This window comes from Stegodyphus dumicola, chromosome 4, assembly GCF_044657685.1.
Source record: "Stegodyphus dumicola isolate Sdum_Otavi_A_Nest chromosome 4, ASM4465768v1".
Lineage (NCBI taxonomy): Eukaryota > Metazoa > Arthropoda > Arachnida > Araneae > Eresidae > Stegodyphus > Stegodyphus dumicola.
In genome coordinates, this window is record NC_140771.1 from 33430475 (window position 1) to 33450392 (window position 19918).

Genomic DNA, 19918 nt, shown 5'->3' on the forward strand with positions numbered 1-19918 from the left:
AGTATTTTCAAAAATAGAAGTAAATATTATTTTGAACATCGACTCACTATGACCACTTCTACAGAAAAAAAAATCAACTGGAACTGTGGGTGGTTGGTTCTAGAGCAGGTTCATTGTAATTAAGTTTAACTCATTTCGAAACCATTTTAACAGAAACTTGAATTTTGAGAAGAAATGACACTCTTTCAAATTTAAAATAACCTAATATTAAAAAATTACACAGGATGCGTTTAAGAAAAGAAACTGACTATATCATATTCTCGTGTACAAATCGGGTTTATGGCATTTTTTTAGTAACACTTACCATAGTAATTTAAATGGGGTATTCACAAATAAAATGGTTCACTGTTCTTTGAAATATTGCACTGTTGAGGTGGAATTAACAGCAACAAAAACTATTATTGTAACCGTGCTCCAACGAATTCCCAGGAAGTTCATAAAAGTCCTCTCGGCATTGCTAAGGTGACAGTATGGTGTCGAACCTGCCATATTTCTTTGAAAGTGGGATAGACGAAGTAGTTGCTGTGAATACTCAACGATGCACAGTCATTCTCGAATCATTTCCCCAAAGCAGCACATATTATCATTATTGTAAGTAATAATTTCAGTAGTTCGGAGTAACTGTCTACACAGTTAGGATCTCCATGGTCACTAATATGCGTTTTATGGCGACATCAGCTGTTCATACCGATTTAGCAGTATCTGACTACTTCCTCTGCGGCTATCTCAAAGAAAAAGAGCTCGAAATGCATCCTAGCACTTTTACTGATTTAAAGACTGCGACTGAGGAGTATTCAGCTTCAGGGTCATGAAAACCTATAAACATCATCTATAAAGTACCTATAAGTTTGCTGAAATTTTATATGCTTCAAATATATCTAAAAACAAGCTTCTAACTCCAGGTATCAAGGCGACAAAAAATGTTGCCATAAATCTCCCTCAGATATGAAGTTAGCCAAGCTGATTGCCATTTGATAGCGAGAACCTATTAATGTCTCTGGTTTAAGACCTAGCCATCATGGCAACAGACAGACGATAGCAATTTGTTGCAGTATTATTATTTCAGATTTGTTTAAACATTTTCCAGGGTGATGCCCTGTAAGAGAAACTGAAAAAGAGATGATATTTTTTTTTATCCAAGAATTAATAAATATCCATTCCTTATACAATAGAACATTGATTATTGAAGGTAATATACACCAAGGCCATTTCGGATAATCAACAGCTCGGATTATATATGCGTATTAACTGTTATCATAGGACAGCTAGTATATGGATCATATGACAGTATGGCGTCTAGTCATTTGAATTAGATGGATTGCTTATATGAGTACTGCAATCGCAATAAGTGATTATTTCGCAAAAGGTGTCTGTGTCTCATCCCAGTTTGTCCAAAACTGCTCTGGACAGTTATAGCACAGTTAAAATCCGGAGGATCCTAACAAACTTTTTTTTTTTTTTTTTTTTTTACAGGGATTGTTGTTGTACTCTCGACATTTTCATATGAACTGGCTGGTTAACGGCTACACCATCAGGGCAAATCTTTTAATCTTTTTTACTAATGTCAAATTACCTCGCTCTTCCCTACAACCAGCACTTCCCGATTATTTTGGTATAAAAACTAAGATTGATTTTTCAATAAAGCACAACAGAGTAATGTAAAATCAAATCCCTATTTTTCAATGATCAAATTACATTCCGTCATAATAAAATAATTTTGTATTAGAATATTTGGCTGTTATCACAAGACAGACAGATTAAAATCAAAGATGGCAATTCTCATCATCTCAGTCATATCATAAAATTACCTCATCTTCTTCGAAATTAAGGTCTTCGTATAGATTTTGATCAAATAATTCGAATGGATTTTTCAGATATGTATTTGTTTCCACCTAAAAATAAAAGAAAGAATGAATATCAGTTAATTAAAACTCGTTAAATAACAATAGCTACTTTTTGTGTTGCATAATACAGTTATTGCATGTTATTGCACCTATGCAACTAAATAAAATTCTGGTCTCGGCTCCTACAGGTATAAGGAGGAATGGTCGCGCTCTGGCCGCGAAAGGATCATATTTAAGAAGCCGGTTCGTATAGGCTTTCTTCTCAGAATCAAGATCCTGTGAGAGACTTCGACGAGTACAATAAATATTCCACAAGATCATATCATATAATAAAATCCAAATCCAGACCAACTGTGGTTCCAAGTCAGTCCAGACTAGAATCCTGCTATACACCAAATACAACACGTCATTTTGTGCTGCATGATGGTATGATTAGTACGTCAAAGGCATGAGGCTCACATATTTGTTCCTTTTTCAGTTATGCCACACGAACTTCATCAAACAGAATTGTTCAAGATTCGCTGAACATGAGCGTAGGCACAGATCTTCATTACCAATTAGAACAATTTCAGTAGTTTCAAAAGATAATTTCTTCCTTGCAAAAGAAATGAGCAACAGAAATCAGTTACTTACGTAACTTGGGATCTCAGGCCAGTTGATTTGCCCTTTAAATTGCTGAGGTCGTTGATGGGCCGATTGTTGATTTCTTTGATATATCGATTTCTGAAGTCGCTGAGTTGCTGATTGCTGAGGTCGTTGATGTGCCGATTGTTGAGGTCTTTCATATATTGATATCTGAGGTTGCTGAATGACTGATTGCTGAGGTCGTTGAATCGGGATCTCCTGTTGCTTCTTGGAATTCTTCCTCTTTGCTCTACTTGCTGTTGCTTTATTTTCTTTGTTCTGACAATAGAAAGGAATACAATTAAATAAAAAGAAACTGAAGCTTTTTCATTTTAAAATGCACTAACGCAGTAACTAGTAGAAAATGGGACCTTTTACAGGTGTGTAAAAACTCCAAATCGCCGGAACAACCATGGGAGCGACTTTCTGTCGATGCTCTGCAAAACTCGTATTACGTTCCTATGCAGCAGTGGTCGGAAAACAACAGCTCGCGAGTAGCATGAGGCTCTGCCACATATCAATTTCGACTACGTGCGGGCGAGCGGGGTATCGGGCGGATCGGCGTAGCGCAGGCGAGCGCGGGGTATGTGGGTCAGAGAAGGCACTCGAGCCACAGCTTTTTCGTCAGTGTGTACAGTGGTCAGTAGCTGACATAGTGAAAAGTCTAATTCGACTGACAAGACCGCCTACTCGGCGCATTGAGCCACTTGTAGCTTTTAACCAGTTGGAGATCTTACAGGTATTTTTGGCTTAGGTTTAACTTTTTACTTCATGGTATGAAGTAAAAGAAGTATTGAAATCATGTAAAATTCCGGGTATCATATTTTAAAGATAATAAGATAAGAAATAAGTTTTTCGTATTTTCAGCAAATACTGTCACCAGTCTGTCTGGGACAGAGGAGAATGTTGACGAGTAGCGCATGCGCATTAGGTAAGCAACGCTGAATCATCTGTGAGAAACTATTTCTTTTTTATTTTTTAAATTTCTTTTATACGTCGTTTTAGATTTATTTATTATAGTATTTGAATAGAACATGTGGCAACGATTAGATAATTCTTCAGATGGTATAATTTTTGTGCATTCTGAGTTACAAAATGAATGAGATGTAATGCTGTTAAAGGGCAACCTAGCGCCAGGGTGTCGCTATGGTAAGTAACTATAGCAAATTTTAAACAGTACATTTACTCTATTGTGGTTTATGCGCTATCGACGAAGTAGATTTAATTCAATTCAATAAGTTTCAATGAAACGCAGGAAAAAATGCGTATAATTTAATATTCCGTACAAGGAAGTCATGTTGTGTTCCGTACAAGGAAGTCATGTTTTAATATGTTTTAATGTAACATGTTTTTAGGAGCAATTTATTTAACAAACCGTGAAATTAAAAGACACCGTGAAGACAAAAACCGTGAAATTAAAATTGAATGGACCGAATCGTTCACATTGGAAGCAATTTTCCAGAACACTTAATATTTCAAGCTTCATTGTTAATCAAGAGATTGCTAAGAGAGGGAAATCATACACAGACGGTTAAAAGTTGTTTTACAAATGCATCGAGGAGCTGTTCTGAGATTTTATGGGCAAAGCAAGAATTCTTACAAAAAATTAGAGTTATTATTGTTTCTTAAAACGGTAAAAGACAGGACAATCAATATGTCTTCGAATATAGCCAGTCAGCAAATAGAAGATCTTAAGTTGGTTTCCGCATTATCAATAGCTGTTGATGAATCTTATGACATAAATGACACAGCGAAAGCTTCACCTTCGATATGTAATTCGAATTATTTCGTGTACGGGTCTTAAAGAAGAATTTTAAGTATTGTTGCCACTGAAAGATCAAACATATGGCGGGGATATTGCAAATGCTGTCGTTGAATGCATGGAGAGACGTCATATTCTACTTGAAAAAAATGTATCAGATTCAATAGATAGGGCAAAAAAAGTGACCGGAATGAGAAAAGAAGAATATTAGAATCTCTATTTTATTAATAAAGAAAATTAATAAGAAAAAGATTAGTCGCAAGAACATTGCATTATTCATCAAGATGACCATTGCATCATTCATCAAGAAGCCATTTTGGCCAGACATAGCTAAAAGAAATTTGCAGTGTTGCGAAATTGGTGATCAAGATTGTCAATATAGCTAAGCTCTTTTATCATCGGCAATTCAAATAATTTTTAATTGAATGTAACCACAGAGGAAAGGACACAATTTTTTTCCAATGTTGGAACAAGTCGTTTCATTCGAAAGCAAATTATTCCTTACTTCTTTAATTGATTAATTGAATTAATTGACATTTACTGCTACAATTTTAAGTATAAGAAAACATTTTCTACAGAGATTTCAAGAATTCAGAAAAGGCAAAGCAAATTTAGCCTTTCTTAAAGAGCATTTCATCGCTGGTGCAAAGTAATTGAAATTTTCTCCGTTTAATATGGACATTAGCAGTTTTGAATTGGAATTGCTGGAGGTTTGAAAACAAAATATGAATTTCAAATTTGAACGCCTTAATACCGATATGGAAAATTTTGATAAAAATAATTGTGTAAGTTTGAAAAAATAAGTTCCCACCAAAAGTGATATGTTTTTAAAGACCTGAGAAGGATAATATGGTAATTTTCAACCCCTGCAATGGTACTCCCAACTCTACATGATCAGTTAAAATTTCTAGCATCTGCTGTTCTTTCGCTCATTGGCTCTATATATTCAAGCGAACAATCTTTTTCAAGCATGATTTTGATCAAAAGTAAATTAAGAAATTGTCTTATTAACGAAAACCTGGAATTCTGCTTGAAATTAAAACAACAGCATACAAACCTGACTTATTCAAACTTATTGTATCAAATGAAGACGATTCCAAGGAAATGCAAAGTTTACATTAAATGCGTGTTTTCTCATATTTTTATCTTAATGTAAAAATTATTTTTTGTCAATAAATACGATAATTATCGTATAATAATAATGAGTCTCTCGATAATGATGAGTAATGAGTTTGCCGATCACTGGTCTACAAGAATGTCAGTTGTCATCATAGAAAAACATGCACCTGAGGGACACGAACAGCAACCATTTACTAATTATATCAGATATAAGGCTTTGTTATTTTTCTACTGGTTACAGTTAAAACTTATAACTAATTCCTTTCTTCATCCTCATCCTATTAACATCTAAGAAAAATGAAAATAAAAACGTAATTTTGTAAATATACTTAACTTATTCGCGTGTACTTCATTGTGTTCATGGTACATGAGGGTCGAAGGATGATAGCCTCAGAAGGAATATTGTACAGAGTAGTAAATTAAACCTCTACTTGCATAAAAGTGCCGACACTTTTATGAAGACTGCTATCTTTAAATTAAAAACTAATTTTCTTAAAGATACTGGCACTTTCATGCCAGCTCCATGTGAAGGTTTCTGCCGCAGAGAATAGTGGTCAACTCGCAAAAAAGGTGCCCGCGTCGCTATGAGCCGTTGTGTACCGTAACAGGTTGTCTTCTTTTTTACGTAATCGCGATCATATACAATAACACGTAATCTCGAGCAAGATCGATGTATTTTCTGAACAGAACGGATAGCTGTGTTTCCTGAAAGTTCATGCTCTTAAATTTATTTCATTCTCAAGCTCATTATTGCGACGCGTTCTTGAATCCCCTGAGACATAACCTACTCTATCTACTCTACTATTAATGACTGTGTCATACTTCTGATGATATTCATGAATAAGCGTCATCCTTTAATTAGCTTCCATTCTTTCTCAATAAATAATGTAATTCAGCTCGATGCAATAAAGAGAAAATATCTTAAATATATACATAAAATGTGTAAGAATCAGTTTAAAATTATATTGTTACTATCTCAAAGTATCAAGTTAGACATATTTTTATGTCTAAAAGTGTTCTCTTTTATCTTTTCTTGTAAAATGTTTTATATAACAATATCTTATAATATCTGCAAACGACACATAGGTCGTCTGAATAGTTTGAAAATTTGGATAATTAAAAGATGACTTAACCAAAGCGCGGAAATATCTATTAGCTTCGAAATGTTTCTGCCGAATTCGAAATCTTACTTCATCTAATACAGTTCCAGCAGACGAATGAGCAGCTTCTTTTATGGTGGTGGCAGGATTTTCAAACTTGATGTTAATTTCCTTATTAAATTTCTCATTAGTTTCTATTTTTCCTTTCTTAGGTGGTGGATAGTAGGCAACTTCAGCTTGTATTTTGTTTTTGTAACTCCTTAGGCAAGCTCCTACAAGAAATAAAAACAAAGAATGTAACAATGAGTTTTTAGGTACGCTGAAAACGGCTTTCAAGACATAAATACGCAATAAATAAATAAAATAAAATAAATAATAAATAAAAAATATAACTTTAATTTATTATTTATAACCTTATTTTAAACTAAACTTTAAACAGTAATTTACTGTTCTTAATTTTCCCACAAGGAAAATACTTTGCACAACAATAATTTGTTACTTCACTTGGTAAAAATAATCTGTTATATATTGAAATTCATATATTGCTAATGTTATATAAATTAATAATTAGCAAGATAAATTTATATAAGCATATTTATGGTACTTAAGTTTTGAATTTCAAAGAAAATCTATAATCCTCAGCTGCGAATTTTTCAAATGAGAAGTAACGGAGCATTTCAAAGCATACGAAGATTCGAGATTTCATGACCAAATGTTAGGAAAATGGATAAAAGGAAGCGAAATTCTTAACGTCACCAGTTGATGAAGAAATGGATATGAAGCAGATGTGGGCAAAAGCCGACCCGAGGCCGAATGCGGCTGTTCTGATTGCGTAATCCGATCCGTTATGAAATGCTATGCATCATTTTCATCTCTTTCCGACCCGATTTTGTACACTAACTACTATAATCAGCAGCACAAGTGAGTATCTGGGGTATATGCGCATATAACAGGTAGCCATAATTAAACTGACAGTGCTCACAGTGTTCTGTAGCGCGATCTATTTGCGAGAATGGCGCCACATTTTGTAGGAAGATTAAACAAGACGGGGGACGAAGAATTCCGCGAAAAAAATAGTTCCAAAAGCCACCGCTAGGGGAATAATTGGCGCTGAGTAATGGAAAATAGAGTGTTAACAAATGCAAATCAATGCGAAATTACCTTTTATTTTGCATTCAAATGAGGTTCAATGTGGCTGCCGTTGTTGTGGACCACATACTGCATTCTGTGCACAGTATGCACAACAGCAGAAAGTAACATGTCTGCAGGAATCTCCCGTACAGTCCGTGATATGTTATCCTTCAACGTAGTCAGGTCCTGGACCACTCCTTGACAGACCTTAGACTTAAGGTAACCCCATAGCCAGAAGTCGCATGGGGTAAGATCAGGCGACCGAGGTGGCCATGCAGTTGGAAAGTAGCTGCTAATGACTCTTTCTGTTGTGAATTTCTGTCGTAGCATCTGTTGCACCCGTACAGCAACGTATGGAGGGGCTCCAGGAAAATGATTTTCCCCAGGCATTGTCTTTGCTGAAGTGCCGGAATGACAAAGCTGTTCAACATGTGGCGATATTTCTCTCCGGTAACAGAACAGGTTTTCGGTCCTGTCGGGGTAAAGTTCTCATAGAAGAATGGACCTACGATAAATTCCGCTGTGAACCCACACCAAACAGTTACCTTTGGTGAATGTAAGGGAATTGCTGTGATTGCATGTGGTGATTTGTCATCCCAAATTCGGCAGTTCTGGGTATTCACAGTTCCATTCAGGTAAAAGTGGGCCTCGTCTCCCCATAAGATTTTCCACGGCCAAGCGTCATTCACCTCCATTCTGGAAAGAAAGGTGAGAGCAAAAGTCAATCGCTTATCATAGTCGGGGTACAGTAACTGCTGTACACGGCTGATCTTGTACGGTTGATAATCTTTTGTAATATTTTTCATACCATACTGTAAGGCGTATCCATATTTCATAAGGCATATCCATAATAAAAGGTAATTTTATTCCGTATTAATTTGCATTTGTTAACACTCTATTTTCTATTACATAGCGCCAAATATTCCCCTAGCGGTGACTTTTGGAACTAATTTTTTTTCGCGGAATCCTTCGTCCCCCGTCTTGTTTAATCTTCCTACAAAATGCAGCGTCATTCTCGCAAATAGATCGCGCTACAGAGCATTGTGAGCACTGTCAATTTAATTATGGCTACCTGGTATATGCATGATTATAACTGTGTTACAGTGTATATGCACATACATATGCATGATTATACTAACTGTCAACCTTATTTGAGAACACCAGATATGCTAGAAGGCATGTGCATCCGCCGAAGAATATAGTCCTGTATTAGAATAGAAGAGAAACACGCTAATGTGACAATCAACATCGTAAAAACAACCTTGTATTTAGCGTATGTACATTGAAACACTCAATCGATTTCGAGGGCAGCTAAAGGTCCCTCCTCATCAGGAGAAAGAAATACCTAGAAAGAAGGGAAAAAAAAATAAATAAAGGGAAAGGAGTCTTAGAAACACGTGGTCCTTATCAGCACTGCACGTGGTTGTAACCAGATTTTTAATCAGAGTTGCACTGGCCGCCTACTTTTACTGAGCCAGGCTATCTGATCAAACATGTAACACAAAGGACAAGAAAAATGGCGAAGTTAAAAATAGGGAGCGAGGGGCAAATGCACCTTCACGCTCAAAATCTGAACTTCGAATAATGGAAAGCAACCACTGAACAGATTTTATACCCTCTGGTAGTACCAAACGCGAGGAGGTAACGCCATCTATCGGCAAAAATAACTGAATTAAGATAGTAGAATTTTAAAGGCATTAGGAAGGATTGGATTGGACTTAAAATCATTAACTAAACATGCTAAATCTTTGTGAATATGAAAAGCCTCAAGAAAATCCAATTCACCTATGGAAGAAGCCTTTCGGATAATTTTTGCAGACCCAAAGTCAAAATTATGGTTAAATGTCCAATTATGATACGCTATTGAAGACTTGTTAATTTCGCCTTTTCTGACATAAGATTCATTTTCCCTGATACGAAACTTTAACGCTCTTTTTGTTTGGGCAATATATCTTAAACCACACTGACACGATATACTATAAATTCCCCAAGAATTCAAGACAGAAACGCAATCTTTTAGAATCGAAGGGTGAATTTTATTAATAGGGGAGAAACCGACTTGAAAATTGAATTTCTGGAGAATCCGTGCAATTTTATAGCTAACAGAAGGATAAAATGGAAGCACGACAAGGTCATTAATATTATTTCTAACAGTGGAATGTCTTCTTTGATGGGAATCTGAAAATTTTTAACGGCTTTATCAATAATCACGGGAGAAAATCCACAGTCAATCGCAACTGCTCTCAAATAATTAAGTTCATTGGTAACCAAAGATTCAGAGGAACAAACTTTAAGCGCGCGGAATACATAATAGTAAAAAGAAGCCATTTTTTGCTTAAAGAGGGTGGCATGAGTTGGCATGGGGTGGTAAACAAACTGCAAAGGGTTTACGGTACACAGTAGTGCTAAAATCAGTTTCATTGCGGATCATAAGAATATCAAGGAAGGGGAGGGAATTGTTGGATTCAATTTCAAGAGTGAATTGGATGGCTGGATCAATTGAATTCATAATAAATAGAATCTCGGATAAATCCTCTTTATAACCGTCAAAAAGCGCGAAAGTGTCGTCTACATACCGAATCCAAAGACGAAAAGATAATTTATCAAATAATTTCATCTCAAAATAGTGCATATAAATGTCAGCAAGTACCGGACTGAAAGGATTACCCATAGCCAATCCTTCAACTTGACGAAAATATGCATATTGGAAAACAAAGTGAGTTTGACTTAGAGAGACTTTAGTAAGCGAAACCAACTCATTAATTTCAGTATGTGTGAAGTGAAATTCCCGAAGCCTAGTTTCAAGACAATTTAGTGCTCCTTCGACCGGAACATTAGTAAACAGTGATTTGACATCAAATGAAACCATAATGGAACGAAGTGGAGAAATATTTTTGAGCTTATCAATGACTTCAACAGAATTTTTTACAGTGTGAATATTGTTAGCAAGTAAAGGAGAAAATCTGGAAACTAAATATTTGGCCAAAGGATATGAAGCAGTACCTATGTTGGAAACAATTGGTCGAAAAGGAATACCGGTTTTGTGGACTTTTGGAAGAGCATAAAGCCTAGCGAAATTAGTAATAGGTGGTATAAGTAATTTCTTCAATTGCGTCGGCAGAATATTAGAAGATTTGATAGCACTTCTAACCTGCGTGAGGTCCGAAGTTGAAGGATCTTTAGGGATCAAGCAGTATGGGCCTTCATTTATCAGTTTAGAGACGCCAGTAATATATGTGTGGTTGTCCATAACAACGATCTGTCCGCCCTTATCAGCTTTAGAGATAATGATATTAGTATCAGTGTCGCGTTTGTTTACTAGAACTTTACTTCCACGAACGCCCTCTGGCGTAAGAGACTAAAAGTAGTCAGTTGAACGGCTGACGCGTCTAACAGATGTATAACGATAGACCGTCTCCGTATAAATTATGCTTGTAATCATTATAACTTGTAAATATTTTGTAGATATCTTTCATACGAATTAAAATTTCTTAAAAAGTTTATAGCTGTGTTGCGCAGTAAATCGAAGTTCATCATAGAGACAGATACCGAGAAGAAGGAAAAGCAGGCAGTTCAGGGCAGCCCTATTTAGAAGGTAAGTGAACTTTCACTTATCTATTTAATGATCAAAAAATTTTAATAGTACAAAGTTGATAAAATTTTTTAACATGGCGCCCGAACAGGGACTGCCAGTAACTGCTGTTTTCCTAACTATTGAAACTGTCTAAATTGATATCAGTTATATAGATAATACATAAGCATAAATAATTAGTGAATTGCTGATACTTGTTGAATTGTTGAATATTAAATAATGACGGAATTCATCGATACATTGAAAAGGAAACGCGGCCACATAAGGGCTGCCGTTACAAAATTAATTGGCCGAATAGAAACTGAATTACCAAAAACAGAAGTGAATGCAGAGGAACTAGAAATTTCTTTAGAACTCTTAAATGAAAAATCGAACGAGTTAAAACAAATAGATGCCGATATAGAAAAATTAATAAACATAAAGGATCTAGACCAGGAATTAAACGGTGTTGACGAATATCGTGAAAGAATAACTACATTTAAATACAAAGCTAACAAAAAATTGAAAGAAATTAATATAGAACAACAAAAATTTAATGTGTTACGAAGCACTGAACAGTTAAGTGAAAGTATTATAGAAAACGTTAAAATCGAAAGTCATAATGTGAAGCTTCCTAAACTTACGATTCCGAAGTTTTATGGCGAGAGCTGCGAATGGCTGACATTTTGGAACACTTTTTCATCAGCCATACACCAAAATAAAACGCTTGACGCTATAAGCAAATTTAATTATTTGAAATCCTTTTTGGGAGGCACTGCTTATAACACCATTGACGGTTTCGATTTAACCGAAGAAAATTACTAAACTTCAGTTAAACTCCTCACAGAAAGATTTGGAAATAAAGATGTACTGATCAACGCCCATATAGATAAATTACTGAAAATAAGACCTCTAAAAGATTGTAATGACATTCAAAATTTCCGTAAGTTATTCAATTATATACAGAAACATATTCGATGTCTTGAATCATTAAATATGACCTCAGAAACATATGGAGCTTTATTAACACCTATTTTGCTTAAAACATTGCCCCCAGATTTGGTTTTGGAGTATAATAAAACAGTTCGGAAATCAAATTACGATTTGAGTCACCTAGTGGAATTTCTTTCTGAGCAATTAGTTGCGCGGGAACGTACATTCCAGACGGTCCAGCCAAAGGCGGCGCCGCAAAAGCATAACAAACTGAGTGAACCCAGACCTATTGCGAAACACACAGCTTCGGAGTTAACGAACGCAAGTTTGCGGGGGGGACAAACACCATGTGTTTTCTGCGACTCTTCTGATCACGAGTCTATAACGTGTAAACAAGCATCTTTATGGTCTACTGAGAAAAAAAAGGGAGAAATGCAAAGCGAAAGGGATCTGTTATCGCTGTTTACACCCACGGCATCTTAGTTTTATTTGCACTTCTAGAATAAGGTGTGAATTATGTAAACAACGACATGCCACTATAATGTGTTTTAAAAACGAAAACGGAGAAATTAAGGAAGAACAAATTGAAAATAAGGCCTTAACGAATAATTCATCCTATGAAAGTGTAATCTTGCAAACTTTAATTGCCAATGTTTACGGAGATGGTGAAAGCAATTTTACACGAATAATTCTGGATACCGGAAGTAGCAGATCATATATCAGCACATTTCTTGCGGAGAAATTAAAACTAAAATCTTTAGGTCAGGAAAGTGTGACTCATGGGCTTTTTGGAGGAATAGAAAAAAGGGAAAATCACAACAAGTATCTGATTAAGTTAAATAATCCAGAAACAGGATTCACATGCGAAATGGAGGTTTTGAGCCAAAAAACCATATGCTCACATATTCCAAAATTGGAGGATAGGGAATGCTTAAAGAAACTAAGAGGTTACAAAATTTTTCCCAGTGATGTAATTAATGAGAATTCTTGTTTATTTGAAAAACACCCTAACGAAATACACGTGCTTGTAGGAGCAGATTATGCCGGAAAACTCTTTACAGGGGAAATAATACACGTAACGGAGAGTTTAGTAGTGATGAATACACACCTTGGTTGGACAATATTAGGGAGAACGAAGGTAAAGGGAAAAAATTTTAATGAAGTTCTTTTATCACTACACATTAGTGACAGAAAAATTTGTGACTTGTGGTCTCTTGATTCTATCGGAATAACTGAACCAGTTCTTTCGCAAACAAAACAAGAAATAGAAAAGGCTACAGAAAATTATTTTATCCGTACTTTAGAAAGAGATGACGCTGGAAGATATCAGGTATCACTGCCATGGCTTCAAATTCATCCTGAGTTGCCAGATAATAGAATCCTTGCAGAAAAGCGTCTGAAGTCTTGCGTGAAAACCCTTCAGACAAAGAATTCCTTAGAAGCCTACGAAACTGTTTTAAAGGATTGGGTAGAAGAGGGAATAATTGAACCTATCGATATTTCGGAGGCAGAAAAGATCAAAGGGCATTATCTGCCACATAGAGCAGTGTTTCGGGAAAATTCGATTACCAAAATTCGACCAGTGTTCGACGCATCTGCAAAGGAGAAAAATTCGGTACCTCTGAACGACTGCCTGGAAAAGGGTCCTAATTATCTTGAATTGATCCCCAAAATTTTGATAAAATTTCGAGAGGGGAAATATGGAGTAATTTCGGATATAAAAAGAGCATTTCTTCAGATAGGTGTGAACCCAGCGGATCGAGATTTCCTCCGATTCCTATGGTGGGAGAAAGGACAGCCTGAAAAACTGACTATATATCGGCACCGAAGGGTTGTATTCGGCGTAAACGCCAGCCCCTTTTTACTCGCTGCCACGATTAACTACCATTTGGAAAATGTACCAAAACATCATCAGGAAATAGCTTCAAAGCTAAAGAAAGCCATGTATGTGGATAACTGCGTAGCGAGCGTGGAATCAATTGAAGAATTAAACTCATTTATCAAAGGATCTAAGGAAATAATGGCTACTGCAAAATTTGACCTAAGAGGATGGAAACATAATAGACTTAAAAATGAAACTTCAATTCTAAACCTCTCTGATAAAGATTATGAAGATGTTGTGTCAGTATTGGGATTGAAATGGGACTTGTTTGACGATACTTTGTCTTGTCACGTAAAATATGAAGAAAACCCTGTATCGAGCAAAAGATCTGTTCTTTCCGAATTTAGTAAAATCTTTGACCCAATTGGGTTTACTAGTCCAGTTACTCTCTTGCCTAAAATGATTCTGCAAGAGTGCTGGAAACAGAAAATTAACTGGGATACTAATTTGCCGAATGATCTAGCAAGGAAATTTTTCACATGGTCATCTCAGTTAAAATATTTGAAAGATATCAAAATTCCTAGATTGCTTCCCAAAATAGACGAAAGTACCACTCTGCATGTATTTTCAGACGCAAGCAAGGACGCGTATGCGACCTGCATTTTCCTTAGACACAGCGGTGAGAGTGGAGTCACTTGTCAATTGATACAATCTAAAGCGAGAGTTGCTCCCCTAAAAGCACTCACCATACCTCGACTAGAGATACTCGCTTGCACTATTGGAGCCAGGCTCTCTCATACAATAAGAGAAGACGTGAAATTAAAAGAGGTTCCAGTTTTTTACTGGACGGATTCCACAAATGCTCTCTTTTGGATAAAACAGAAAGAAAATTGGTCCACTTTTATAGCCAATCGAGTAAATGAGATTCGAAAACTGAGTAACCCAGATCACTGGCATCACATTCCCGGAAAGTTTAATCCTTCGGATTTGCCATCACGCGGTTGCTCTGCAAAAGAATTGAGGAAATCCGAATGGTGGAAAGGACCAGATTGGATTTATCGACCTCCAGAAGAGTGGCCTATTGCAGATGGAGAACATCCTGACTTCGATATAGTAAATGGAGAGAGAAAACGAACTGTGGTTTCAGCCAGCAATAACACGAATACAGATAAATTTAACCTTTTTCACAATATTTCAAAATTCGAAAAGATCATAAAGGTCGTATCTTGGATCTTTAGATTCATTAAAAATGCTACAACACCACCATCTGAAAGAACTCATGGGAGAATTTCAGTCGAAGAACTAAAAGGAGCTGAAACAGTGGTTTTCCGACTCATCCAACGAGAATCTTTCGAAGGATTGAAAGATAAAAGAATACGTGCTCTAGAACCTATCATGGACTCCAATGGCCTTATAAAAGTGAAGACACGTATCTTTCAGAGAGACGATGATGCTGACTTTCGTTACCCAGTTTTACTTCCCTCAGAACATCCATTAGTCTTAAAGCTGATCAAATCTGAACATGAAACGCTAAGTCACGCTGGAGTACAATTCGTTATGTGCGCTTTGCGTGAAAAATATTGGATCATAAAGAGTAGGAAGACGGTACGCAAGGTTATCCAAAACTGTGTACGATGTCGAAGGTTCGACTCTGATTCATATAAGATTCCTCAAGCGCCACTACCTGAAGACAGAATAAGAGAAGCTTTAATTTTTGAGATTATTGGTGTTGATCTGACGGGTCCCTTAATTTTAAAAGGAGGTCAAAAAACATGGATCGTCATTTTTACTTGCGCAATATATAGAGCAGTTCACTTAGAGCTAGTCTCATCTCTATCAACCGAAAGTTTCCTGCACGCGTTCAGGCGATTCATCGCTCGAAGGGGTAGACCTGTCACTGTATACTCCGACAATGGAACCAATTTTGTTGGATCAAATAATTTGTTTAAGACCATAGATTGGAATTCTATCTTAGAAAATGCAACAGTTAAGAAAATTGAATGGAAATTTATTCCCCCTTCCTCGCCATGGTGGGGAGGGTGGTGGGAAAGATTAATTGGAGTACTAAAGAGAATTCTTCGAAAGGTACTAGGAAAATCTTCTCTGAACTACGAAGAACTGTTGACAATCATTTGTGACTGCGAGAGCATTATGAACAACCGTCCTCTCACGTATTTGTCAGAAGACGTAAAGGATTTAAGAGCTCTCACCCCAGCAATGTTTCTAACAGAAATTACAGAGACTGGAGTTCCTGAATTAGATCTTTTGGATTCTAAATCCATCAATAAAAGATACCTTTACAGAGCCAAATTGAGAAAAGATTTACGAAAAAGATTTCGATCAGAATATTTAGGGCAACTAAAACAAAGCTCAAAATTCATCCGCGAACCATCTTCTGTGAAAGTTGGTGATCTTGTAATTGTGTCCAACAACGAAAAAAGGATAAACTGGCCCTTAGCTAGAATCGTGGAAATTTTTCCATCCCACGACGGACACATTAGATTAGTGAAACTGAAAACTGCACAAGGGGAGATTATAAGACCTACTAAGAACCTCATACCTCTTGAACTCAACTTTACACCTGAGTCGGATATGCTAGTAAGGTACAGAACTCGACGTATGACGAAAACTCAAAAGACTTGAACTACAGGTCAGTTGAGGTCCATCCTTTGCTGATACTGGACCTCAAGGTGGGAGTGTCGCGTTTGTTTACTAGAACTTTACTTCCACGAACGCCCTCTGGCGTAAGAGACTAAAAGTAGTCAGTTGAACGGCTGACGCGTCTAACAGATGTATAACGATAGACCGTCTCCGTATAAATTATGCTTGTAATCATTATAACTTGTAAATATTTTGTAGATATCTTTCATACGAATTAAAATTTCTTAAAAAGTTTATAGCTGTGTTGCGCAGTAAATCGAAGTTCATCATAGAGACAGATACCGAGAAGAAGGAAAAGCAGGCAGTTCAGGGCAGCCCTATTTAGAAGGTAAGTGAACTTTCACTTATCTATTTAATGATCAAAAAATTTTAATAGTACAAAGTTGATAAAATTTTTTAACAATCAGAATGAATTTCACGTAAGATCTCATTTTCCTTTTTGCTAAGATTCGAACCCAAAGATTTGTTGTTAAAATTAACGTTATGATTAATTATGTGGCGAATTGTATCCTCCTGCGTTTCCGAAATTTTGGAGAATTTAAAGGCTTTCTCTATAGGGGCGAGGATTTGAGGAATTGAAGGTTTAGATGTCTTTGAAAAATTGAAATTATATTTTAATACTTTTAACTGATCCTCCGAAAGATTCTTATTGGAGATATTAACGATGAGGTTAACGTTTACAGTGAGAAGATTAGCTAGATAAGTGGGACTATTCGACTGGTGTGTGAGCTTAAGGAATTTAGAAGTAAGCACATTTTTATGCCGTTGACAAACGGTATCGGTTCTAGACCAGGATGTATGTTCAAATGAGGAAAAAGTTTCAGTTGAATAAGCAATTTTTAAATGGAGGTAATATAATTCAAATTCAATTTTAGATAAACGTTTACGCGTATCCCTTATAATATGACGAAGAAGTGCCAATTTGAATTTATGCAAAATTTTGAAATGTTTTTATTGCAATTGAATATATATATATATATATATATATATATGTTGTAAGGATCCTAAGTTTTACTAACGTTTATTTTATTTTAAAATCTTTACTATCACTTCTTATTTTCTACTTCCGGCCAGAAAAGCTTTAACTTATTTATGCAAATTTGTCTTGCTAACGCCAAGTACTTAAGTTGTGGCTTTTTGCCAAGCAAGAGAGAGGAAAGAGTTATTAGAAGCAGGCAGCAGGCCATAGTAGTTTTACTCGGTTGCTGGTTGCCTTCAAGGCCAGAGGTTTAGTCCTCTTGACAATTTCAAACATATCGTAGTTTTAGCAGCTCTCTGTACTACATACGGATTTTTGTTAAATAACGGCCAATCTTAAAGTTAAGCACTTGTATATTAATCCAAAGTTAGTTTTAGTTAGAGTTTTAGTTAATATTTTTATATTCTTACGTTCAGACCACAAGTGGTTGGTCTCTGTATTCCGAAGTTCCGGAAATCGCTGTAAAGATAGAAAAATAAAGGGTTTCGTATACACTTCCTGTGTGTATTGTCAACATACGAATTTTTGTTAAATAACGGCCAATCTTAAAGTTAGGCACTTGTATATTAATCCAAAGTTAGTTTTAGTTAGAGTTTTAGTTAATATTTTTATATTCTTACGTTCAGACCACAAGTGGTTGGTCTCTGTATTCCGAAGTTCCGGAAATCGCTGTAAAGATAGAAAAATAAAGGGTTTCGTATACCCTTCCTGTGTGTATTGTCTACTTCACAATTTATTAAACATAGCTTGAGTAAGCTCCCTGTTACGAGTCAGGACAGTTCATGTTTCCAAAGCAAGTAAAGAGGAATACAAGTCCTGATAATGTAATAGAAACAAACTTAGAACTAATGACTAGCGGAAATTTTGATGGTCTAGAAGTGTTGATCCATAATGAATATGAAATTGGAGGAGAAGGCATATTAAATATTCATTTTTTATTTCAGCAAACACGTTGTGGCCACAAACAAGTTGACACATTAATTGTGCTTATTCCAAAAAGTTTACATTTTAGATAATTTTGCAGTAAGAAAGGAGAAACAGACAGACTGCAGTCCAGCTAGGCCAAAGCGTAGAAAGTAAGTGCGTTATGCTCAGGGTAAGATCTCAATTCAGACTTAGTTTTGGTTCCCAATGCATTTTGATTTCATGCAACCAACAGTAATTTTACAGTTAATATTACTGTAAATTACTATTGGTTGATTGAGTTTTAGTTCCACTTACATCACCAGAATTATGTAAGAGTCATACGACATGGATTAATCTAGAAATGACGTAGTGCAGATAGAGAGGTTACTAGTTTTAGAATTCAGAAGGGAAATTTACGTTGATAATTTAATCTTTTACATATTCTTTATTTTTCTTACATATACATACATATATATACAGTTACAGAAGTGTTTTAAATGTGGGAAATATCCATGTTTGGAAAAGACCAAATAAAATAAAAAATTAATTTTTGACAAATAACGAGATCTAACTTTTAATGCTGTCTGCAGAGTCTTAAACTTAAGTTTCTGAAAATTTTATACTCGTCATGATAAAAATACAAGAAGTTTGACTCCCGCACGACTAAAATTGAGCGGGATATTTAATTTCAAAATTTGCATTATTTGATATCATTTTCAACTTGTTTTGAGGGATCGGTTAATTAAATTTAAATGAAATAAAATCGAGAAAATAAGTTTAAATGAAGTGCAGCAAAAAATGTGTATAATTTAAGATGCAGTACAAGGAAGTCATATGGTGGTTTACATTAGATATTTTCTTTTGTTGTTATATTTTTTATTAAGTGTATTGTAGACCGCAAACCGAATGTTTCGAAGATTTAAGCAAGACTGTTGTTTCTTGCTTCTTTAATGTATACCCTAACCTGCTAAGAATTATAAGAAAATCGTGAAAACCCATCGGCCAGCTAGATTATCTGGTAACCCTGTTTACCTCAATATACACCGCTCTGCAACAGCAAAGACAGTTGAACGCTTTATATTAAGCATTTCTGCGATACTTTATGACTTTTAAAATGCTGTTTAATTTAATTTCTAATATAACTTGTAGCTGCTTTGTTTTGTAGCGTCTCCTCACGTGCACTTCAAATTTGAAATTACTGAAATATTTTGCCAGAGGAATAATAATTTCAAACTACGGACAGTAATTTTCGCAATGTATTGTTAGTTAAATTCAGAGACTGCAACAAGCATCATCATGTGCAAAACTTTTCAGCAATATGTTTCATCCGAATTCTTAAATGAGTTTGTTTTTAGCACTCTTTGAATAATAAAAGCGTTTTGAACAGATTTCTCCAACAAATTTAGAAACAAGTTAAAATGTTTAGAAATAAATACACTCATGTCCATAAATTAAGGATAATGCAA

The 19918-nt window shown here is 35.6% G+C and overlaps 1 protein-coding gene across 14 annotated transcripts in view; it reads left to right on the forward strand.

Annotated features, from left to right (window-relative positions):
• The first annotated feature begins 10904 nt into the window (after positions 1-10904).
• LOC118181133 (uncharacterized) overlaps positions 10905-19918 on the forward strand; it is a 104107-nt gene continuing 95093 nt past the window's right edge. For all 14 annotated transcript variants that reach the window (XM_085814694.1, XM_085814695.1, XM_085814706.1 and 11 more), the window contains exon 1: positions 10905-16895. In XM_085814694.1, coding sequence (XP_085670820.1) covers positions 12626-16549 — 3924 coding nt within the window. In that variant the 5' untranslated portion in view covers positions 10905-12625 and the 3' untranslated portion in view covers positions 16550-16895. The remainder of the gene's footprint in view (positions 16896-19918) is intronic.